The sequence below is a fragment of the Rhineura floridana genome, chromosome 22 (genome assembly GCF_030035675.1).
Source record: "Rhineura floridana isolate rRhiFlo1 chromosome 22, rRhiFlo1.hap2, whole genome shotgun sequence".
Classification (NCBI taxonomy): domain Eukaryota; kingdom Metazoa; phylum Chordata; class Lepidosauria; order Squamata; family Rhineuridae; genus Rhineura; species Rhineura floridana.
The window spans coordinates 13,734,417-13,759,153 of NC_084501.1; the positions used below are offsets into that span (position 1 = coordinate 13,734,417).

The following is a 24,737-nucleotide window of genomic DNA, read 5'->3' on the forward strand; positions in this document are numbered from 1 at the left end:
ACAGAACTCCAGTAGAACTAAAAAACAAGCCTTTATTTAGGAGAAAACACAAAATCTATTACCTGATGTACACAAAACATCAGTCCAACATATACCACAAGTCCAAACATACCACACCTCGTTTCTGAAAGGACGAGATGGAAAGAGCCATGTTGCTTCCAACTTTCACGTATAACCCACCCACCCCTTGTCCCGAAAGCAGACAACGCAAGCGACTCCTGTTGTATTCAAACCAGGATGAGACTTTTTTTTTTTTTTTTTAAAGACAAAATCAGCAAACCAGTCTTGCTTATTGGCAGTCGGTGGCACTGGCCTTTTGGACAACACAAATCCACTTGCTTTTGATAAAAGGTCGGCCTTTTTTAAATCGCCAAAGGGGAGCACAAGTAGGACTCTAGCCAAGCGAGGCTTGAGCATCTATGCTGCGGTGGTGGATCCTGTGGCTATCCAGACGCTGTTGGACTCCAACGTCCACCAGCCCCAGGCAGGATGGCCAGTTGTCAGGGATGACGTTGGAAGTCGGGCCACCCCAGGTCTAAGCTGTCAGAGAGCCGCCCCTCAGCCTCCCTCTTCAAGTATTTTAAATTGCTAGCTGTCAATCATCACTGTCTCTACCCCCTGCCCCTGCTTGTAAGAGGACACTTTTCACTTGCCCTGTTGTCTAGCAAGGGCTTGGCTCCCTCAAAGCTTAGCCTAATCCAGGTGTGGGGAACCTTCAGATGTTGCTGAACTACAACTCCCAACATTCCTGGCCGTTGGCTGCTCTTGCTGGGCCAGATGGGAGTTAGGGTTCAGCATCATCTGGGGAGCCAAAGGGTCCCCACCCCTGGCCTAATCAAAGTAGCCGATCGACACATGCAGAAGCCAGACGATGCAATCTTGATGGGCAGTGCCATTTGAGGATGCGGGTGGAGGGGACCGCCCGTTTAGGACGCTCCCCTATGCCCTCTGCACCTACAAACTTAGAACGGACAGGACAGACCTCCTCTTTCTCCAGCTCTGCAATATGAAAGGGGCATTAACTCTGGAACAGGAGTGGTGAGCATTCCCACTATTCCACCTGGAATCTGAAAAGTGGTAAAGCTGCAACTCTGGCCCCGCTACGCAGGGAGGTTGGCTTGACAGGTTCTTGCAGCCGATTCTCAAAACCACTCTCGGCCCACCCAACCAAGTAGAAAACAGGTACGGCCAACGAGGCTGGCAAAATTTTACTGTGAAGAACTGCCACATTCCTCTCTGCCTAAACTTTTATTTTTTGGGGGGGGGAGGGGAACAGATCCACACCTTCAACTTCCCAACATGCAGCACAAAATGCCCAAGCAGCCCTTGATTGCAGTTCAAGGTCATCTAGCTCCAGGAGAGGAGGCTTCGCAACAAGAGGAAGGCGACTCGACCCACCAGTTAGGCATCATCGTGTTGCAAGTCCCCCAACAGAACGCCCCACCCTGCCTGAGTTACTCAAACGCAACTTAAAGAACATCAGTGTACACAGCTCCCTTTGGAAATCGTGTCAGGGAAGCCAGAACTGCTCAGAACAAGAGTCTTAACTTTGTGACCTTTGAAGGAAGCACAAGTCTGCTTTATCGAAAAAGTTCTCGAGCTTCTTGACCGACTGGGAAAACACTACACGGTGGCTGTAGCGGATCTGTCGTGTCATTTAAGTGTCAGTCGTGTTGTTTAAGCAAGCAAAGCTGCAAGGACAGCTCCTGCTGCTCTCTGTTCCAGGCACATCAGCTGGGATCCAAAGAGAAAAGAAAAAAGTTATGTTGGGTGGGAAAGACGAGATGAAACCCTTATCCAGTGATTGACAAGTCCTTCCAACACCCAACTTGGCAGTCGCGTGCCGATCAGTTTGTTTGCCCAGCAGCCACCCCTTCCACCACGTTTGATTGCTGTAAACCGCCCAGAGAGCTTCGGCTATGGGGCGGTATACAAGTGCAATAAATAAATAAACAAGCAAGGCTGCCACTTCTGCGTATATCGTATGCAAGACTGCATACGCAATTGTTGCGACCCGGCCTGGGACCTTAAGGTGAAAGGAAGGTAAGGGATTTGCCAGGTATGTAAAAGTGTTAGGCTCATACATTTAAGGACCTCGAGTGACTGGGCAAGGACTGAGCACGCTCCATAGCCCCCAGCATATACATTAATGCTGCCGTGTAGAAGGAAAAAAAATGATGCGAGGGAAAGAATTGGCCTCTTTGAGCCCTTAACAGGGCCAAGTAGATAAGGGTTACATCGCTGCCATGCATTTAAAAGCCCTTTTCACAGTCATGGCTCCTCCCAAAGCATCTTGAGAACTGGCGCTTGGTAAGGATGCCAAGAGTTGTTAGGGGACCCCTCACAGAGCTATGGTTCCTAGTACCCTTAACAGACAGTTTCCGGGATGCACGTGGGGCACAGAAACTCGCTGGGCTCAGCGCCGCCACCGGCAACACAAGGAACTCACCAGCTTTTCCACTATTACCGTTCTGGGCAGCTCAAGGAGTCAAGGAACCATTGTCCAGCGGGAAGAGGTCGCCACTCTCTGACATGGAGGCAACTTCTGCGGGGACATTAAAAAGCTGCGTTAGCCCAAGAATTGCTAAGGGAGAGTGCGTATTTCTGCTGCCTCTAAACGTGGTGGCACGCAACAGGGAGTGTAAAGAGGTGCTCAAGAAGTGTTCTAGGAGTGCAAGTCCCTTAGGGCCAGTGCCTTATAGAAACAAAGCCGGGATTAAAGCAAACAAACACCGACCCGGGAACCAGAGCCATTGTCTCGCTGTGCCCTGCGCCACCTAAAGGTGGGATCTCTCTCAGTGAAGGTGCCCCAGAGAAGTGAATGAGTGGTGCTGTGGTGAGAGGCAGCCAGTTAAGAAACTCGTAAGTTTATCAGCTTCCTAGAGATAAAAACAGGGTGGCTTGCCAAAAAGCAGCAAAGAAAATGCAGTCTTAGCATGAAATGAACAGAGGCCCATTGTTAGAAGAAAGCACAAGTAGATCCAGAAAAAAAGCAACAGCTGGAGAAGCTAGAGAATGAACTTCCCATCATGCTGACTCAATTATGTCTTTATGGATCAATCGACTCAACCCAAGTTGAGTGATCTACTCATTAATAGTGGCTTTCAAATGTTTAGGGAAGACTTCACACGGATTCATCTGTGAAGAAGGCCACAACTTTAGTACTGGAGGAGTCTCTATGGCATATTTTAAGCCTCTTTCAGTTGGGGGGGGGAAGCCAGGCCCATTTGGCCTCAGTTTCCCTCCTGTTCGAATATACCCAGCTCTCCTCCTATCACTGCAGCTCAAACCCAGTGGGGCCAGCTGTGTTTCACAGAGGTCTCCCACCATGGGAAGCTTCCGCAGAAACCCCACGGCTCTCTAGAACACAACAGTTTGAAAGAAGGGGTTATCGAGCCGATTAAAGCTGGCAGCCTTAGAGAAAAGCCACGTGTCTTCGCAGAAGGGGTGACGGCGTGCCCAGCAAAGTCCCGCCCAAGCGCAGTGCTCCCCTGCTCACACCTCAACGAGGAGTCAGTTCAAGTCGAGGGCCGGTACCTTCTTCCCCAAATGCTTCCTCCTTCTCTCTACTGTCAGGAGCGGGGTTGCCGAAGGCTCCGTGGGCCAAGCGGCTAGAAGGAGACCCATCCTGATGAGACTCATCGAGAGAGGGCGACCCTTTGCAGAAGAAGGCAGAGGAATCCAAACTGTCTACAGACGTGGAGAGGTAGTAGAAGTAGCCCCGGGGAGAGTATGTGCTGCTGTCTGCCTTAGTGAAGGACAAGTCCTCCTCACCGGGGGAATCTATGCTCGAGAGCAAGGGTGCTGAAGGAATCTCCCCGAGTTGGCAGGGATCGGTGGGGGTGGACGTCTGTTTCACTTCAGACCCCAATGCCGCACCATCTGGGAGGAAGGCCAGCTCTCTTGCCACCTCGGCCTGAGCTGGTGCTCCTACAGGTGGGTCTGCTTCAGAGTACCCGCTACGGTTCCCCATTTTGTGTCTAGGTATTGAGGGGGGACCTTCCGGGGGGGTGTCAAAAAGGATGGAGAGCTGCAAGGACTCGAGCGAGGATGCAACACTCTCTGGGGTGGATGCTGAACGACATCGTGGTTCCGTCTCGTTCTGGGGTTGTTCGACAGGATCATCTGACACAAGTTAAAACCAAGTTACTTCACTCACACTCTCTCTCTCACACACACAGGCCCCTACCGAGAGACAGCCATCCTTGAGCAAGTGGCCGAGAAAACCGTTAGCAGTCAGCAAAGCTAGAGATGACCTATCCAACAGGGCACGACTGACCTCGGAAGATCTCCTAAAGAAGCCCCATCTATGAAACTGAAATCCAGGAACTTCCAAGTTGGATTACTGAGACGCATCTAACTGGTTTAATTCCTACATCAGGAGTTACTGAAGGCATAGGATATAAAGAAAATAAGATGTCTCAAGGTAGGCCCTTCTGTCCAACATTGAAGCATGTGGGTGGTCCTTTGAGACCCTGGCATTGCCCCAAAGTTATTTGCTTGGTGCTTTACCAGGCCGTTCTTCATCCTTGGCCTCCCAAATGTGAGACTACAACTCCCATCGTCCTTGGTTATTGGCTATGCTGGCTGGGGTTGATGGGAGTTGTAGTCTGACAATATCCAGCGACCCAAGGTTGAAGAACAGTGCTGTACAGAAGAGTCCCTGCTGAATCTTGGTCTATTCTGTTTCTTCGCAATTGTGAGCAGATTTGAAAGTTCTATGTCCTCCCTCACTTTTGTTGGGGGGGGTGGAGAACCATAGTTTACTGTGATCTCTTATTTGGGCAGGTGATGGTTTGTGCAATTCTCTTAAAGTTACTACAGTAGGTATCCTGCTCTTCTGCTGCTGAGTGCAAGGTGAGGCCCCTCATCAGGTAGATTTTTTCGCAGCCCAACCTGCTGTCATTACACTTCATTAACCATCTCCCGTTTTCCAATAAACCTATCCAGAGAGTGCCTTTGACTGCACTGCAGTAAGCAGGACGAGACAGAAAAGCTGCTGCCCAAGGGTGGTCATACCAGTTATGCGCTCAAGGTGGCTGGTGCAAAAAGGTATTGCAGGCAGCTGCAATCATCTGTCCAATTCATTTTTGTTTTATTTACAGTAGTCTGGTAGAGTGGTTACGAGCATCTCCTAGAAGACCAGGGCTCAGATCCCCAACTCAGCCGCGAAGCTCACTGGAACGACCTTGGGCTCTCTCAGCCTAACCTACATTGCAGGGTTGTTGTGAGGATAAGAATACTCCACCTGGAGCTCCTGGGAGGAAAGGCGGGATATAACATCTTAATGAAAACGGCATCTCGTTAGAAGGCTCTCGACTGGAAGAGCTAGAAAAAGCCCTCTATGCGATATCCCTGCGGTCCCTAGATAAATTTGTGACAGCGAGGGGGCAGATGTGCGCACCTGTACTCACACGTGGCAAAGACAGAGGAGCTTACCTGAGAGGCTGAGGCAAGACAAGGTGTGCGGCATCTCGTCCGGGGTTATCTGTGTGTCTGAGACAAGGCTCTCCAGGGATGCCCCTGTGACATCTCCCTAGGGAGAAAAAGGGTGGTGTTGTTCACAGGCTTTGGGGAGGAACAGACTCCGCTTTTGCCCTGGAAGATGTTTTTCGTTTGCAACAAATATGGCTTATGGAGTTTGAAGTTTCTTCCACGCAGCAGCCAAAACGTCTTGTGCAACCAAAACTTTTGGGATCAGCAAAAGTTGTGCCCCCAACATTTTGCCACCCCTGGAAGCTTCATTTGTATTGCGCTCACAGACTTAATGCCAGAGGGTGAAACTCAAACCCAGCACAGCACCTCCTTCATCTACACAAAAATCCTTACAGCTGTTCAACACCAAGGCTTTTGGCTGCTGTCATGAGAACAAGGATCTTGTTGTCCCAGCATTCGGAACCTGACTACAGCCCCGGGCAGTTACCAGCTGGGCCAGCCTATCCAAACCCAAGGAGGGGAGATTGTTATTCACCAAGGCTCTGTTGGGGCCACTCGAAGTTGCCCCTTTCTCCAACTGATGGGGTCCGTCTCCTGTGCCCCTATCTCTATCCTGAGGGCGCCACACCGCATAGCCCAACCGCACGAGCTCTTCCCCAACATCGATGTCCTGGAAAGAGGGAAATGTTATCAGGAGAAAAGCCGGCTTCATTCAGCTCCCCCTCTCCCCTGAATTGTTTTTCATTCCAGCAAGTCATTATAAAACACAACTTTTTAAGAAAGGGTGTTTGCTTGGTTTTCCTCTTCCCTCCTTATCCTGTTTTCCTCTTGTGTCGTGTCTTTTAAAGATAAAAACCAGCTAAGAGGAAGTTTTTTATATGGCTTTTCTTTTTGGGGCTAGTAGGTGACACTTCCTCCACTGGGCCAAATCCAACCCTTTCAGCCATCACCCCGTGGCTCTCCACTGTTCAAATTCATAGGTGAGAACAATGAATAGCAAAGAACAGTGCTGCCGTCAGGAGAACTGACTGGAAGTTTATTTTGTTGAATGGGGTGGAAGGTGAAAGGACAGCAGCAAACAGTTTCCAGCTGATCTCCTTCCCTCCAAGACATCCTCTCGTGAGACTAGCTCAGCCTTTCCCAACCAGTGTGCCTCCAGATGTTGATGGATCACAACTCCCATCAGCCTCAGCCAGCATTGCCAATGGTCAGGAGAGATGGGAATTGTGGTCCAACAACATCTGGAGGCACACTGGCTGGGAAAGGCTGGACTAGCTCCTGATCAGGCCTTCAAAGTATCTTGTCAAACGCCTAGTCCTCATTGAGGACCATTTTGATGTGGTAAAGCCTAGAAACATGTCAATCACCTCAGTAAGAACTAGTTCAGGGGTGGGGAATCTCTGGCCTGTGGACACAATCAGACCCACCAGGCCTCACCATTTCGTCAAGTCATGCCCAACTGCCCTACCTGAGAAGTGCGACATTAGGTGCAAGACCGTTAAAGACATAGTAAGAGTTGAAAGTTGATTTTTTTTTTTTTTAAGGCACAGACAATCAGTGAACCCTGCAAAGCCCAGACAATCAGCTGATCATTGGGTCTTTTGAAACATCTGCCCACACAGTTCGATTCCAAACCACACAGGCTAAAAATGAGATCACCTAACATCACTGTGACATCAGGCGATTGATAGGTTAGCAGTCCCCACCTACCAAACTCACCTTGTTGAGTACATGGGAGAATTAGATCCAATCCTTCTCATCTGTGAAATAGGGTGTGGGGACTGCACACCCATACCAGACTCGAGCCTGAGCATTATTAAGATTTCTTTTTTTTTTAAAGAACAATGTCTGTGAAAATATCAAAGCAGACACTGCCTTACCTGCCCAGTGGAGGTATTGTACAATCTCACATGAGGCCAAGTGCTACTCCCAGAAGGCAGATAGCTGCAGATCTTCGCCACCACTGGCTTCCACTTGGCACAGTGGGCGAGACGGTCAAATTCGTCCAACGCCGCTTCAGCCCACTGATCTCCTGTTAGATTGGGCAAGGATGAAAAGACAATTATGGTCAAGCACTCTGCTGCCTCCAACAGCCTGATCCTAAGGGGGTTTTCCTTGGAAGCTGATCCCCACTGGACTTTAAAAACAGCTCACGCCAGAGGGATAGCCCTCTGAATTACATCCTGATTTCACAGCCTGCGCCACAGGGATGATGCGATTGGTTAACAGCCTCAGATGAGCTCCGCTGGATCACACCAAGGGCCTGCCTAGTCCGGCATCCTGTTCTCACAGTGGCCAACCAGACGCCCCGCTGTGAAGCCCACAAGCAGGACCCGCGGACAACGGCATTCTTCCCACTTGCGATCCCAGCACCTGGTATTCTGTCTCCAACAGGGGACGTAGAACCTAGCCACTGTGGCTAGCCACTATCGACAGCCTTATCCTCCACGGATTTGGCTCATCCTCTTTTAAAGAAACCAGAGTTGGCTGTTCCCGGGCATGCAACTCACCAGCCGGAGCAATGCAAGCGAGGCTGCACTCGATCGCTTGGAAAGGGAGGCTTAGGAAGTCGCTCCTGGAAGGAGAAAAGGGAGAAATTACGCTCAACCGTTGCGGCCTTAAACAGGAGCCTACCCTTGCTTACCTCCTACCCTCCGCAGCCCTGAAAATGCAGAATACAGATGAATCGACATCTAGGTGTTTTTTTTCTTAATGGCCAACAGCCGAAGAGAATGTAGGGCAAGGGCTCCATTAAAGAACGGAACTATTTTCACTCGCTTCGAGGTGTCCACGCGTGTGTGTATGGGGGGAGGCTAAATGAAGAGCCTGCAGAAGGGTGCTCCAAAGTGGCAGCCACTAAGGAGACCCTGCTTGTTGTCGAAGCCTATGTATGTATTTATTATTTGATTCCTATCCCGCCCTTCCTCCCAGTAGAAGCCCTTGCTGAAGCCTATCTGGGTTGCAAATAAGTCCATTCCATCAGGGTACCTGCATTGTTTCCATCCTAGCTGGTTGCTGTACAAAGTTTAAGAATTTGTTCCTGACGTGCTTTCCCCTTGTCCTCCTCCCTCTTTTGTGTCATGTCTTTTCTGACTATAAGCCTGAAGGCAGGGACTCTGGTCACATCCACACAATCCATTTAGAGCACTCTGCTGCCACTTTTAACAGTCACAGCTTTCCCCCAAAAGAATCCCGGGAAGTGTAGCTTTGTCAAGGGTGCTGAGAGCTGTGGAGGAGCTGTGCTTTAAAACGGACGGTGTGGATGTGATCTGGTTTTTGTAACCCACCCTGGGAACAAGGAAAAGAGTTAATGCTTTAAATACACGCACATGGCATATAATGTTCAACCCATCAGTCGATCAAATGCTTTCCCCCCCCCCAAAGCAGTCAAATGCTCCTAGGTCCTTTGTCAAGAAAGAGGTGCCAACTTCTCATAGGAACGCAGGAATTGTACGGAGTCAGACCCTTGGCCTACCTAGCTCAGTACTGTTTACACAAGCAGTTCCCAACCCTTTTTCCTCCACGGACCACTTGCCAGACCCCTGAATGGTTTTCCTGCCTGCTGTAGGTACATGTAACATGTTGTGTTGGGCACTATAGGATCTTTAATTGCATTTTTATTGCTTATTTTATTTCTCATGTTGTTTTCAACTGTATTAGAATTTCAATTCCATAGATATCAGATTGCGCTACAATAAAACGCAGTATTAAGAAATAAAAACACAATTAAAAAACTCTGGATTTGTGGTTAAAGACAGGAGATGCATAGTAGAACCTCGCTATAACGGGGCTTGCTGAATCGCGGATTTGGTATGACAGCATCCTGGAGTAAAATACTGTTTACGGAACCTGGCTTTTATCATAATGCGGGGACATCCTATGTCCCGACCCTCCACGTTATGGTGAGGTCCTACGGTGTTTAATGGGATGCACGGGCCATCTCTTGCCTTCAACCACAAATCCACAGACAGGCTGCAGACCATCTCAGTTTATTTATTTGATTTATATCCCACCCTTCCTCCCAGCAGGAGCCCAGGGTGGCAAACAGAAGCGCTAAAAACACATCAGAACATCACAAAAACAGACCCTAAAATACACCAAAACAACTTCAAAAACATTTTTTTAAAAAAGCTTTTAAAATATCTTTTAAAAAGGGTTAAAAACATTGTTTTTTAAAAAAATTAAAAGCAATTCCAACAGACACAGACTGGGGTAGGTCTCAACTTAAAAGGCTTGTTGAAAGAGGAAGGTCTTCAGTAGGCGCCTAAAAGAACAGAGATGGCGCCTCCCTAATATTTAAGGGGAGGGAATTCCACAGGGTCGGTGCCGCCACACTAAAGGTCAGTTTCCTATGTTGTATGGAACAGACCTCCTGATAAGATGGTACCTGCAGGAGGCCCTCACCTGCAGAGCACAGTGATGACTGGGTATATAAGGGGTAAGACGGTCTTTCAGGTATCCTGGTCCCGAGCTGTATAGCGCTTTGTACGCCAAAACTAGAACCTTGAACTTGGCCCGATAGCAAATGGGCAGCCAGGGCAATTCTTTCAGCAGTGGGGTGACATGTTGGCGATACCCTGCCTCAGTGAGCAGTCTCGCTGCCGCATTTTGCACCAGCTGCCGCTTCCAGACCAAAGAAGCTCGCAGACCAGTCGTGGTCCTACGGGCCGCACTAGGGGAACCCTTAATCTACTACTGACCGGCAGCGGCTCCCCAGGTTTTCAGGCAAGGGCAGATTCCCAGCCCCACCTGGAGATGCCATCAGGGATTGAACCTGGGCCCTTCTGCAAGCCAAGCAGACACTCCGATGCCAAGCAACGGCCGCATTCCCAGGCGTGGCTCTCACCGTAACTGCCTCAGCTTCTCCAGAGGAGCCTCCCCGTTGTCCCCGAAGTCGACGTAGTAGAGATCCAGGTTCCCACTGTCCAGAGTGCCGAGGACTCTGGCCCTGTACCAAGAGCGATCTTCCAGGTACGGGGCAGCCACAATGTCCCCCAGGCGCACGTTCGGGAACTCAGACTGGGCGGGCAGAGAAGGCGAAGCGTGTCATGTGACGCGAGAGGGGAAGGAGGGGTGTTCCTGCCTCCCCACCACATATGTGTTCCCCCCTCCCCAACGGAGCCTCACCGCGCAGCTGCTTTCATAGTGCTGTGTCATTTCCCAGGTGAGCTTGTCCAGCTGGAGGGTCCGCGAGCCGATAATTTGGATCCAGAAGTGGTTGGGGTTTTCGGCTGCCGACACGTAGACCTCCAAGTGCTCGTTGGCATGGAAGCTGAAATCCGGGCTGGGGACTGAATGCGTAGGGAGCAGAGAGTGAGGAACTGTTCCCCCTCCAGGTACCCAAGGTCAGGGCCTGACCCACAACTCAACGACTCCTCCCTGCCCCAATAAGATTTAATCTTTCAGCATCCGAACACCAGACATTTCACAGCAGCAATATATTTCAACCCATTCTACCAAAAAAAGGAAGGCACTAGACCTCATGATTAGGGAATATTTACTTTGATGAGTAAGGTGTTACGTTGCTTTGGGACTTTGTGTGGAAAATGGATATAAACTAACAACAACAACAGAAGAGGGAGCCAGCTGTGTGACACCTAGCCAAGTGAGACGACCCCTCCCCTCTGAACTGTATTTAAGGGCAGGCTCGGCTGAGGCTTCCTTGGAAGTGCAGCAAGACAAACATCTGGAGCTCTACTGTCTGTTAGCTTTCTTTGCTCTGTACTAGTGTCTTTAAATCTGGATCGGTTGTTCCCAAACCTTTCTCCCCCATGGACCACCTGAAAATTATTCATGGTCTTGGCGGACCACTTAATTTTTATCTGTATATTGCGGCAATTGTAAATTTAGCGCTAGATGCTTTATGATTTTTGTTGGCCATTTCATTGCTTATTTTATTGTATTGCCATTTGAATTCAACAGAACTGTATAGAATTCGTATGCTTTTCACAGACATGCCACGGGCCACTGGAGGTCCACGGTCTGGGAACCCCTGATCTGGGTTAGTTCTTGTGTAATATCGTGTTGATGTTCGGTGTTAACAACTAACAGGTTGCTGGTTTTCCTCCTATTTGAACTGATTACGTTTCGTAAGCCATCTTCTCTCCCCTACACCCAATGATCTGTATTTTGCTATTTTAAATGTTCGTTGCAAGCCACGACATATAAATAAACTCAATCAATCAGCCAACCAACACCTATTGTACTTGAAGCATGGGAACGTTGTGTATGGGTGTATAAAACCAGCCCGGGGAGGACTTTTATGCAAGCATAAAACTGACTGCAGAACATAGGGACCAGCATCCTGGGCCATTTCATGCTTTAACAGAAAAAAATGAAAAAAAGTTTCTAGCAATTTAAGAAACTCACTGCTGCAAGATACAGCGATTGCTCTTAAAGGGGAACCAACAAGCTCACAGAGAGGCCAATCAACCGTTATAGACCATGAGAGTTAAATGGAACCTCCAGCTTCAGAGGCAGTGTAGCTCTGAATAGGCATTGGGGGGAGAGAAGAGATAAAGGCCGCTTTCTTCTGCTTACCTTCAAACACGGAGCTTAGCCAAGAGGTTTCCGGTGCAGAATCCTCGGGAGATCCGACTTCGCTCTTCAGCTCCTGCGGTTCATCCGGGGGATACTCCGGGATCTTTTCGCCAGCCCCTTCCCTGTGCAATGGGCTGGGTGGCCGACGGGAGGCTTCTCCGGTGCACGGTAGGCCCTTGTGGTCGCCAGCGGCAGCTTCCTCCCTCCTCGTGCCCAAAGGCTGCTTGCGCTGAGACCGCGCTGACGCCACCTGCGAGAGCTTCTTGCGAAAAGTCTCGTCCTCAGCAACCTTCTCTGCAATCAGTTGCTGCAGGAGATTGGGAAAAGAAGCCAAGGAGGCTGCTGCATTTAACAGCCATTTCTCACTGACCCTGCGTGCCGTCGTCTGCATCTGTTTCCAATCTGATTCAAGGGTCCCAATTCAGCCTGGGGACAGGTAAGCCAAAGGATCACCCCCCTCCCACAGACCCCCTGCCTGGATCTTAAGGTCGTCATCAGAGACCATTCTCCAGGTTTTCTGCACTCCTAAATTGTTAGCTAGGGTTTAAACGCCATTTTAGAACGATTGTATACTGCTTGTGTTTGTTTTACGTAGTTTTTTTAGAAGAAACCTCTTGCTTTCTGTTTTAATTTTTTAAAAAAAAGATAGTTGTGAATTGCCAAGGGGATGATTAATGGGCACAGTCTAAAAAGGTTATAAAAATATATGCGGCTGCAGAGACGGGCCTTTTGTCCTGGGATCCCATAACTGCTTTTGGCTGGGCAAGGTTGCTTACTGCCACATCCAGGTCCTCGCATCTGGACATTTTTTAAAAAACTGTTGTTAACAGCAACCCAATCATCTTTCCAACTAACCCTGCAAGGAAGGCCAGCATCACCTCCGCCATACCAAGGAGGAAGAGCTGCGGCTCACGCAAGGCTGCCACATTAGCATTTCTGTAAGAAGTTTATAAGCCGCCTTTCCATTACCGCAAATGTTAACACACCGTGAGAGCACAAGAAAACCACGTGACACAGATGGGGAACCTTAGGCATGGGGGACAAATGAGGCCTATCCAACTCTTGAGTGCTTGTGTGTGTTCCTGATAGTGCCTCTATCGCCATTCAAAAGACCGGCCAAAGCTCAGCAGCAAAGCACCTTGGTTTGCGTGCAGAAGATCCCAGGCGCAATCTCTGGCGTCTCCAGGCAGGGCTGGGATAGACCCCTGCTCTGGAGAGCTGCTGCCAGTCAGTGTTGACAATACTGAGCTGGATGGACCAAGAGCCTGATTCCTAGTAAAAAGCAGCTTCATCTGCTGTTCCTATATTGCTTATCTGGATGGAGAGATGTGGGAGCAGGTATAGAAACCCCAGACCAAATACAAGCTACTGCACCAAGTTAAAAGAGTGATGTCAGTGGCTCCACCCACTCTCACCTCTGGCCCCGCCTACCACGGCCATGTGCCCTCCCGAAGGTTGTCCTTGAAGGAATGTGGCTCTGGGGACTGAGAAAGGTTCCTCACATTTGCTATACAAGAAAACAATTAAGGGGGGGGGAAACAGAGCAGGAAGAAGCCCAGAAGGAAATGAGCAGCCAGCCTTAAAAAAGAAAATTCAGCACTGCAAATTGTAAGTCTTTTACAGCACGGCTTCTCACTAAAAAAAAAAAAGCTTCCAAGAGACACAAAAATGAAGCTTAGTGAGGGTGTTCCTTAGGAACAGGCTCCCAACACCTGATGAGGTTTTCTCCCTCTCTTGCGATACTGCAGCTTGGAGCCATCCAACGAAGCTGGTTTTTGGACGATTCAGGAGAGACAAAAGGAAGGACGACTTCATACCGTAGACGGCCAAACTATGGCAGTGGTCTCCAACCTTTTCCCCACCATGGACCTCTTGAAAAGCACCGAGGGTCTTAGCGGACCACTTCATGATGTTTCTGCCTGTTGTCAGAATTGCCATGCGCTGTGATAGGCACTTTATCTTTTTTAATTGTATTTTTATGGCGTTTATTTCCTGTATTGTATTTTCAAGATTCTGGTTTTGGTGTACAGAGCCCTATACAGCTTGGGACCAGGATACCTGAAAGACCGTCTTACCCCTTATATACCCAGCTGATCACTGCGCTCTGTAGGTGAGGGCCTCATGCAGATGCCATCTTATCAGATCAGTTCCACACAACATTGAAAACAGACCTTTAGTGTGGTGACACCTACCCTGTGGAATTCCCTCCCCTTAAATATTAGATAGGCACCATTTTTGTTATCTTTTCGGTGCCTCCCGAAGACCTCCCTCTTTCAACAAACCCTTTAAGTAGAGACCTTATCCCAGTCTGCGTTGGAATTGCTTTTTAAGATGTTTTTAAAGCTTTTTTTAAACAAGATTTCTTAAAATATGTTTTGTTTTAATATATTTTCAAGTCTCTTTAAGATGTTTTTAGTGTTTTTGTTCGCCCCCCATGGCTCCTACTGGGAGGAAGGGCAGGATAAAAATTTAATATTTTTTTTTTATAGTATCACAATTTGCATCCCATAGAATCCAAACTGTTGCACAATAAAATGCAACATAAGAAACAGAAGCAATAAAAATCCAGTAAAAATCAATATGAATATTTCATACAGACCATGGGCCACAGTTTGGGAAGCCCTCAATGCTGGGATTTGCTCCCACAAGAGGCAGCGTTGGCCACCAACTTGGATGGCTTTAAAAGAGGGTTACACGAATCCATGGAGAATAAGGCTATTGACAGCCCCTAGCCAGGATGACTACGCTCTGCCTTGACTGTTGGAGACAGGATGCTTCTGAATACCAGCTGCAGGAAACGGCATGAGGAGAGAGTGCTCTTCCATTCAGGTGCTGCCTGTGGGCTTCCCATAGGGTCATCTGCCTGGCCACTGTGAGAACAGGATTTCTGGACTAGACGGGCCACTGGCGTGATTCAGCAGGCTCTTTATGTACTTAAAAAATGGCAGTGCTCAGCACTAGGCATTCAGTACTAGATGAACGCAATCTTAACACTCAAGCACTGTTAGCAAGCAGGGGGACGAGCTCACCTTAGCCGCTTCCACCTCCTTGCGAGTCCCAGAGAGAGTGATGAGGCGGGTGAGCGAAAGGCTACCTTCCCGGTCGCAATCCACCTTGGCTCCTGTGCTCTGGCTGATGGCTCGCACCGTCTCCCCACCCCTGCCTCCAGACGAAATGGGATCAGACGCCGTCAGTGGGGGCCCCCCAAGGTCGTACGCGCAACAGGATGAGAACATGCGAGAGAAAACACAGAGCCCGATCTAAGAAGCGCAGACTTGTAATACAACTTGCCTTGTTCAAAAACGCCCCTTGAAGATCAGGCAGGAAAACATTACAATCTTGGTTCTGGCGTCCTCCTAGGCCAGCCTTTCCCAACTAGAGGGCCACCAGATGTTGTTGGACCACAACTCCCATCAGCCTCAGCCAGCATTGCCAATGGTCAGGAAAGATGGGAATTGTGGTCCAACAACATCTGGTGGCCCACTAGTTGGGAAAGGCTGGCCTAGGCCATCTAGAGCGGCCAGGCTGGTAACCTGTGGATATACTGAAGGCTGTATACCATTCTGGCACTTCAAAGACTCATTGGCCCAAATCGACAAGATGCTTTGGCCTGTGCTGTTCCCTGCTGGAACCCTAGCCAGTCACCTGTACCTCCCCACTGCATTTTGTATTTTAAAGTGTTTTTAGTACTTTTGTTTGCTGCCCTGGGGCTCCTGCTGGGAGGCAGGGAGGGATATAAATTAAATAATAAATAAATAAAAATGTATATGTAGAAGGAAAGCAACGACTGGGTATAAATCGCCACCTGTAAAATAGACTGAGGTCCACCAGGGAGGCAATTGAGAGCTGAGCACCCTAGGCCTAGATCTTCAGTGCCAGCAATACCTCAATGCCAGCAATACCTCTTCATCAAGATGGCCTTTGTCATAAGAACATAAGAGCCTGCTGGATCAGGCCAGTGGCCCATCTAGTCCAGCATCCTGTTCTCACAGTGGCCAACCAGGTGCCTGGGGGAAGCACGCAAGCAGGACCCGAGTGCAAGAACACTCTCCCCTCCTGAGGCTTCCGGCAACTGGTTTTCAGAAGCATGCTGCCTCTGACTAGGGTGGCAGAGCACAGCCATCACGGCTAGTAGCCATTGATAGCCCTGTCCTCCATGAATTTGTCTAATCTTCTTTTAAAGCTGTCCAAGCTGGTGGCCATTACTGCATCTTGTGGGAGCAAATTCCATAGTTTAACTATGTCCCTTCCCCTCTCCCTGGCCTACTGTGCTGCATTTTACATGTCCTCTGAGGACCTTTAAGATTTTCATAGGGAATGCCACAAACTCAGTGATGGTTGAACGTGTGAGAGAAAACTCGGAGCCCGATCTACGGAGTGCAGACTTGTAAAACCACTGGCCTTGTTCAAAATCGCCCCTTGAAGATCAGGCAGGAAAACATTGCCATCTTGGTTCTCGCGCCGTCCTAGGCCACCTAGAGCGACCAGGACGGTAACACTGAAGGCTGTATACCATTCCAGCACTTCAAAGACCGACAGACCCAGATTGACAAGATGCTTTGGCCTGCGCTGTTCCCTGCTGGAACCCCAGCCAGTCACCTGTACCTCCCCACCGCATTTTGTACCAACTGAAGTCCCTGAACAGACTTCAAGGGCAGCCCGGCATCGAGCACGTTGGGCTGTGATGCAAAGCGGGCAGCCCATCAACTCCTCCCTTCCCACCCGCCAAAGGAGAGCATGCAAGAATATTTCGGGGTAGGGGGGGACGGAGAGCAATTACCAATTATCCGCCCGACAGTGCGCTGGGGCACCTGAATCTTTTCCTTCACGGGCAAGTTCTCCGCCAGAATTTGATGGATGGCGGCTTTAGCCTTGCACACCTGGACAGGGGAGCCACAGATCCGGATCAGCCGCTGCTCGCCAGAATCCTCCACATCAACATCAATGCGGGCTTGGGTGTCCTTCTTCAGCTATTGGGGGGGGGGGGAGAGACAAACGGGCTCCTGAACAGCAGCATCAACAGCTTTCTAGATCTAGGCTATGCCTAGGGTGCCCAGCTCTCAATAGCCTCCCTGGTGGACCTCAGTCTATTTTAGGGGTGGCGATTTACACCCAGTTGTTGCTTTCCTTCCACATATACATTTTTATTTATTTATTTATTATTTATTTTATATCCCACCCTGCCTCCCAGCAGGAGCCCCAGGGCAGCAAACAAAAGTACTAAAAACACTTTAAAACATCATAAAACCAGACTTTAAAAAACAAAACATCTTTAAAAACATTTTTTTATAAAAGAAAGCTTTCAAGACATCTTAAAAAAAGGTTAAAACATGTTAAAAAAAGGTTTAAAAACAGCTTAAAAAGGAATTCCAACACAGACGCAGACTGGGATAAGGTCTCAACTTAAAAGGCTCGTGGAAAGAGGAAGGTCTTCAACAGGCGCCGAAACGATAACAAAGACGGCGCCTGCCTAATATTTGAGGGGAGGGAATTCCTTGTATTTTTAGATACAAGGGCTTTTTCTTTTTAAATGGCCAGTGTTGTTACTGAATGGGTAGTATAAACTATTTCTTTTTGTGGCTGCTCCTGAGGAAGAAGATTCCAAGGAACAGAAGCGTGTTGGGCCAGTAACTGCTTGTCTGTTGCATGGAGTATTAAGGCAAGCCACGAAGGCCACTGTCGGAGGCAGTACACCTCCGAATACCAGGTGCCAGGAATCCACAGGTGGTGCAAGTTGCTGCTGCACCAAGGTCCTGCTTGCGGGCTTCCCAGAAGAGGCATCTCGTTGGCCAGTGCAAGAACAGGATGCTGGACTAGAGGGCCCTTTGATCCCATTGGGCAGGGCTTCTCTTAGGTTTTTGCGAGATGGAAAATGTTCCAGAACCCCCCCAAATGGAGCACTACCTCTATGAAGGCCCCTATTCTCTCCCCCCCATGGCTTCTTTACGGAGGGGCAATGAACTTGCACCCTGGATCAGGCCTGACAAGCTATCTTCATCCTCCATTCCAACGCTGGGCTGGAAGGAGAGAGGTTGCCTCCCAGTCCTGGGAGCGAGCACAGGGTGCGCAGTCACTCACATGAACATGTGCTATGCACGCATGCAACACCCCCATGCTCTAGGTGTGGGTTTATGTGGCAAGCGTGATGCGTGCACAAGAAGTGTGCCCGTGGCCACCACCAGCATGTGGCCCTCGGAGAGCTGGGCAACTTTATATTTGTTTTCTCATTTGTATAGCATCTTCCATTGCAAAGAAACGGATGCAGCCCCCAAGACAAGAGGTTGACAGCTCCTGAATTAATGCGAAGGCAGGCAGTACTCTACTCCCTAACAATTAACCATTTTTATGATTCTGCTGGTTTTAGTTCCAACCCCTTTCCCAGTGATGACTAGCATAGCACTGACCTTTCCCCCGTTCCAGTGCCAGCAATACCTCTTCATCAAGATGGCCTTTGTCCCTTCCCCTCTCCCTGGCCTACTGTGCTGCAGTTTACATGTCCTCTGAGGACCTTTACGATTTTCATAAGGAATGCCACAAACTCAGTGACAGTTGGAGGCAGGCCAACAGTGGGCGGAGCCAGGGTCAATGGCGGGCGGAGCCAACTAATTCTGCTTTCCCCCGCATCTTCTAACTTCCGAGTTCTGCAAGGGCAAAACGGAGACCGAGGAGGACGAAGAGGATCACAGGCAACGCCAGGAACCTGGGCTGACTCTCAGGTAAGAAGGCTGACAGGCATGGGCTGAGGTTGGTGGAGCACTGCCTCATTTAGCCAAATGCACCAACATCCAACGCAATGAACCACCCCGCGCCCATGAGGTAACAGGGGATCCTTACTTAAAAAAGGAAAGAAGCCCACCTGCTTGACATTGGCTCCGTGCCGCCCGATAAGTAGCTTCACGGCATCCTTCGGTATCTTCATTTCCACTTGCATCTCCTCTTCTCCCACAAACGTCAGCCGCTCCTCTGGATACCCCAACCGGAGACAGACAGGATGTACACAAGAAGAGAAACGGCCAGTGAGGACCCAAAACATTCTCCCACATCTCAGGGGGTTGCCTCTCCTTGGCTGCTAGGAGCCCATCACCCCCAGGGAAGAGAAGGGGGCCGGCACTCCCTGCACACTCCCACATTTTCGGCTCGAGGAGATGCATGGCTATTGTTTTCAGTATGCTGCTGAAAACCAACAGCTGGGAATTGCAGGTGGGGAGATGGCCGTTGCGCTCAAGCCCTGCCTGTGAGCTTCCCAGTGGGAGCACTTGACAGGCCACGTCCCAGCAGTGCTCTTAGGATGTTCTTATGGATCCTCCAGACCCAGAGGCAGTCAATCTAGGTTCTTAGGGACATTTGGGCCACTGTGAAAACACAGCGCTGGACTAGATGGGCCCCTGGCTCGATCAAGCTACAGGGCTCTTAAGTTCTTAGGATCTTATTTATTTATTTATTTGATTTATATCCTGCCCTTCTTCCCATACATCTTGAAACATTTCAGACTTGATGAAAAAACACATTGGTAGTACAGCCTAATAAGCCAACAACAATATGGTGCTCTTCATGAATTAAAAAAACAACAACAGCCTGGCCTCTCTATGCATCTATAGTGCCACCCTAAAGGCACCAATTTGCCAAGCGAAGAGTATAAAAACATGCTGGGACTGTGCTCAGCAGGTGGGAGGCTTAGAGAAAAAGCACTCCCCAAACGCACCATTTTAAAATGTGTTAATTTCTGGCCCTGAGCCAACACGCACTGACTTAGGAGCAAGTGAGCCCCAACTAATACAGCAGACCTTCACTTCCAAGGAAACCCGAATGGGAGGCACTAAAAAGCCCCCACCCCACCCAACACCATGTTCCAGTCGGATTTGATGGCAACCGTCCCCTCCTTTAAAAAGTGCCCAAGGACAGGAAAAGGAATCAACAGGGGGCGGGGGAGAGAGACAGATGAAATGACACCAACTGTCAATCAAGAGGCAGCTCTAGTGCGGGGCGAAGCTTTGGACTCTTTCCAAGAGTGGAGAGGAGACGGAGAGAGGAAACGCACAGCGGACAGAAGCCATAAACATTTCACAGCCCAGATTCACCCACGAAGAGGAACCAGCCCTCCCGCTTTACCGGGGCACACACCCACCTTGGGTTTCCCGGTAGCGGCGGTACAGGATGTAAAGGATGGCGCCACTGGCTGGGACCCCGAGGCCCAGGGCCACCTTCTGCAGTGTTGTCAGGCTGTTCCAGGAGCTCTGCTCGCCGGCCATGGCCTCCGCAGCCGGCGCCCTAAACGCAAAAGGGAAGAATTTCCTCAGATACAGCTCCCTGCTAGAGAGACCCACCAGGTACATCATCCGGAGAGGGATCCGGCGGCCCGCAGCATCCGCCAGACAAGAGCTTGAGAAGCAGTCTGGCTGCCTGAGAAATGACTTTGCTTCGAGAAGCCTTGGATGGACGCCTGGAGCTGCCTGCATCCCAAGCAGAGGTTGGGCCCAGCCCCAGTGAGGAAAATGCAACATGGGTGAGATGCCCAGCTGAGTGCTCCAAAGAGAATGAGCCAAGCCAAACGGGGGAAGGAGAATCAATCTGGTTTTGGAAATGCTGAATGTGGCCCTCCCAGACCTCTGGAGGCCACACCCCTCGCTATACCCCGAGTGTCTCTTGCCTGTTTGAAATGAAACTTTTCTGACTGAAGGACAGAGAGGGGTGCAGGTGCGTGGGTGGAAACTAGCTTAGGGTACAAAGGTAAAACCCACTTTTCCCCCCACAACCGTTTTTGCCCTTGGTTCTGCCCACCACTGGCATGTGGCCCTTCGAAGGTTGCCCAGAAGGGAATTTGGCCCTTGGGCTGAAAAGGACTCCCCCACCCTGATCTACAGGTTCCTGTCATTCATAGTGGCCAGACTTAGGCTCCAAGGTAGCCTGCACGTACCCACAAGGAGAGAAGCCAATAGCCCCTACTACTATATATGTGCCCAGTATCTAGTGCTCAGAGGTATACTGCCTCTGCATTTGGAGGCTCCCTAACTAGCATAAGAGCCAGAAAAGCCTTGCTGGATTGGATTGAGGGTCCATCCAGCCCAGCATCCTGTTTGCCAGAGTGGGCAGCCAAAAGCCTACAAGCGGTGTGTGAAGGGAATAGCATCACCACCTGCTTTCAGCCTCCATGCCCACCAACAAGTGGAACCGACAAGTTGAATGCCCTCATTGTGGGGCATCTCTTTGGCCATCACATGACCAATGCAGGTTCCTCCTCCAAAAACTTCGTCTAATCCCCCTTTAAAGCCATCCAGTGGTTCTCGCTACACCCAATGGCAGGGAGTTCCACATGCCCAGGACACATTGTGGTCAACAAGCCATGTTCTTAACCTGCTGCCCACCACTGCACTCAAGTGGTTAGCCTCCACCACATCCCGAATGTTCCAGCGGTAAGAGCAGAAAACAGTCGTCTTGCCATGCAAGCCTGTACGTTGGGAGCCGGGGAACCTGTGGCCTTGATGTTGTTGGACTTTTCCTCCCATCTATCCCAGTGACCAGTGACTAGGGATAATGGGAGCTGTAGTCCAGCAACATCTGGAGGGCCCCAGCAGCCCATACCTCGGTATAACATGCCAATCCTCGCATTACAACACTTCTACTGTGCCATTCTAAAATAGCAAATAGAGTCTATTAACTAAATAGCTCTATACAACTAAAAAATACTAACCGTGGGATACTGAACACACAATATCCTGGGCTTTCCAGTTTTTTCAGTTGTTAAGGCATGCAAGCCATACAGCAATTAAAAAATGAATAAGATCTCATTCTCTTAGACATATTCCCCTGGTAATAAAATGAACAGAAATGTAAATAAAATCCACCCAGGACCCTGTCTTCCCCATTTCTTTGAGGGAATCCTACAGACCTGGTAAGAAAATTAATGCAAACTCAAGTGAAACCCACAGAAAAGCCCCTCCTCCCCATTCCTCAGAGTTAAGGCATATGACCCTGGTCAGAAAGTAAAAAAGGTAATAAAATGAGTTAACATTAATGAAATATATTTGTATTTAATACAGAAATAAGACCCATGCAGCATCCTGCCCTGCCCATTTCTTTGAGACAACCATACAAACCTGGTGAGAAAATGAATTAAGGTAAGAAAATAAATTAACCTTAATGAAATACCATTATATTTAAAATATAAACAAGACCCACACAGCATCCTGGCTTTCCCATTTCTCTGAGATGGTTGTATAAGCCGGCAGAGAAAACAAATGAAGGTAAAAGATTAAGCATAAGTATTAATTTATGTTTATAGTTAAACTATAAATAAGACCCACAAACCATCCTGGCCTCCCCATTTCTCTGAGTCAACAGGATTAACGGAGCGAGAAAACAAATAAAGGCAAGAGAATAGACATAAATATAAATGAACACAGATATACTGAAAACATGAATAAGACCCGCACAGCATCCTGGCTTCTGCACTTCTGAGACAACTGTATAAATCGGGTGAGAAAACAAATGAATATAAATGTTTGAAATATAAGTAAGGCCTACACAGCATCCTGGCCTTCTCATCTCTCTGAGACAATTGTATAAACCGGATGAGAAAATGAATGAACAGAAATATAAATGAATATATATGCACATGCATGCTTTTGTGTAATATATATATTAAAACCCACACAGTATCCTGGTCCTGCCATTTCTCCGAGTCAACTGTATTAACCGACAAACGAAGGCAAGAGAATAGACGTAAATATAAATGAATATAGATACACCGAAACACGTAAGTGAGACCCACGCAGCATCCTGGCCTCCGCACCTGAAGCAATTACATAAACCTGGTGAAAAACGAACGAAAACCAGAAAACGCAAATAAAACCCACGCAGCCGCCCCCTTTCCCGTTAACACACCTGGCTCCCCCCCCCCGTCTACAGGTGTTGCCTTCCCCCAGAACTGCCCCCCTCCTCACCTACCAGCGCACCCCCCCGAACCCTCCGCAGATACTCTCCGCGCCGGATTACAAACGACAATGACGACGCCCAGTCGGGTTTTCTCCACCCTCGCGCTTACGTCACCCTCTAAGCGCCTCCCCTTGCTCCCATTGGAGAAAAGGAGACGACCGCTCCAATTCTCCCGTTAAAAAAAAAAAGAGTTGTAATTGGGCACGATGCCAGCAGGTGGAGACAGAACGGACGGGCAGTTCTAATTGGACGCTACTGCCGGGGGGGGGGGAAGAGTAGCTCATTCTAATTGGATGCTAATAACAATGCAAAATAAAAAAGGGGGGGGAAGGAAAGAAGTGAGAAAGCGGTTTTAATTGGAAGTCACTAGTTGGAGGGCGTGTCAACTCTTCAGAACGACCCTCCCACCACTGCGAGATTAAATTCTGACTGAGCCTCCCCCTCAAGATTTATTTATTTATTTTTAGCCAATGAGGAGAGACGTGCTGGGTTCCCGAGGCGACGGGAGGCGGAGTAGGAAGGGAGCAGAGCAACCAATTAACTTTAAGCTAGGATCCAAAAGGAAAGGGCGTGAGGGAGGGGGAGGAGAATAGCTGTGGGCGGTGCTTGGGATATTTTTTTTTTAAATAGGCAGGGAAAGAGTCCAGGCTGCAGCCAATCAAGTGCCAGCATTGTGAGGGGGGGGGAGGAAACAGGTTTAACTGGTCCCATGATGCGCTGGGCCCCCCAACAGGGATGCTGTTGCTGGTTTCCCACAATTCACTGGGCAAAACAACAACATCTTTGGTTCTCTTAAGGATGGTTACACAAAATGCAAAAGATTTGGGAAATGTTCCTGTGGGTCTCATTGGGGGAGTGACTGAGATTTGAGCTGTGCCTTCCTCAGTATTTCTTATTAGCCTCAATATTAATTTGATGCGTTATTCCCCTGGTAAAAAACACACAATAAGGGCTAGAAACTTGGTGTCTGTGTATTTTGAATTGAAGGCAAGCTTTCTCGGATTATGGCATTCTTGGCCACATTGCATGTGATTTATAGAATTTATTTATTTATTTATTTATTTCATTTTTAAACCGCCCATAGCGAATAGCTCTCTGGGCGGTGAACAAAACAAGATTAAAATACAATATTACAATAAAATTACAATAAAATCAGCAACAAGTTAAACGAAAAAAAAAAATTAAATGAAACACATTGAACATTAAAATGCCTGGGAGTATAGCCAGGTCTTAACCTGGCGCCTAAAAGAAAGTACCGAAGGCGCCAGGCGTATCTCCACAGGTAGGCTGTTCCACAGTTCGGGGGCCACCACAGAAAAGGCCCTAGATCTAATAACAATCCTCCGGGCATCCTGATCAGTTGGTACCCGGAGGAGGGCCTTGGATATTGAACGAAGTGAACGGGTAGGTTCATAGCGGGAGAGGCGTTCCACAAGGTATTGTGGTCCCACACCGTGTAAGGCTTTATAGGTCAAAACCAGCACCTTGAATCTGGCTCGGAAACAAATAGGCAGCCAGTGCAGGCGGGCCAGGACAGGTGTTATATGCGCAGACCAGCGGGTTCTCGTTAACAACCTGGCTGCCGCATTTTGCACTAGCTGAAGTTTCCGAACGGTCTTCAAGGGCAGCCCTACATTGGGAATTGCTGCAGGGAACGCTATGAGGTCTATGCTGGAAAAGATTGGTGGCTGCTGCTATCCTAAGTGCTAGCTCCAGGTATCAGCTGAGACACACACTTTTTTCAGGGTTCAAATCACTTTTATTTCTCTTCCCCACCCCACACAAGTGCATTTTTATGCTTTTCCACTCCTCAGACAGTGGCAGAAAGG

At 49.0% G+C, this 24,737-nt stretch overlaps 1 protein-coding gene across 3 annotated transcripts; it reads right to left on the bottom strand.

Moving 5' to 3' along the window:
* Positions 1-12: 12 nt before the first annotated feature.
* On the bottom strand, positions 13-23,030 carry TDRKH (tudor and KH domain containing). Of its 3 annotated transcripts, none has more exons than XM_061606151.1 (15): positions 22,921-23,030; positions 20,102-20,244; positions 18,833-18,939; positions 16,757-16,946; positions 15,006-15,139; positions 11,977-12,283; positions 10,564-10,727; positions 10,283-10,455; positions 7,947-8,011; positions 7,317-7,468; positions 5,972-6,106; positions 5,440-5,536; positions 3,538-3,657; positions 2,450-2,545; positions 13-1,734 (listed from the first exon to the last, which is right to left on the bottom strand). In XM_061606151.1, exons 2-14 carry the CDS (start codon positions 20,223-20,225, stop codon positions 2,481-2,483), a joined length of 1,833 nt encoding a protein of 610 aa, XP_061462135.1. In that variant the 5' UTR covers positions 20,226-20,244; positions 22,921-23,030; the 3' UTR covers positions 13-1,734; positions 2,450-2,480. The 3 variants fall into 3 exon arrangements, with proteins under 3 accessions (XP_061462135.1, XP_061462134.1, XP_061462136.1); XM_061606150.1 differs by having other exon boundaries at positions 3,538-4,125; positions 22,921-23,029; XM_061606152.1 differs by lacking the exon at positions 3,538-3,657 and having other exon boundaries at positions 22,921-23,029.
* Positions 23,031-24,737: the final 1,707 nt, after the last annotated feature.

What these genes read in the sequence shown, in the direction of transcription:
- TDRKH (XM_061606150.1), bottom strand. Translation starts at nt 20,225, where the DNA reads ATGGCCGGCGAGCAGAGCTCCTGGAACAGCCTGACAACACTGCAGAAG. An exon ending in CCGCTACCGGGAAACCCAAG is followed by an intron (nt 18,940 to 20,101) that starts GTGGGTGTGTGC and finishes TGGGGTATCCAG; the next exon opens with AGGAGCGGCTGACGTTTGTG. An exon ending in GCTAAGCTCCGTGTTTGAAG is followed by an intron (nt 10,728 to 11,976) that starts GTAAGCAGAAGA and finishes CTACGCATTCAG; the next exon opens with TCCCCAGCCCGGATTTCAGC.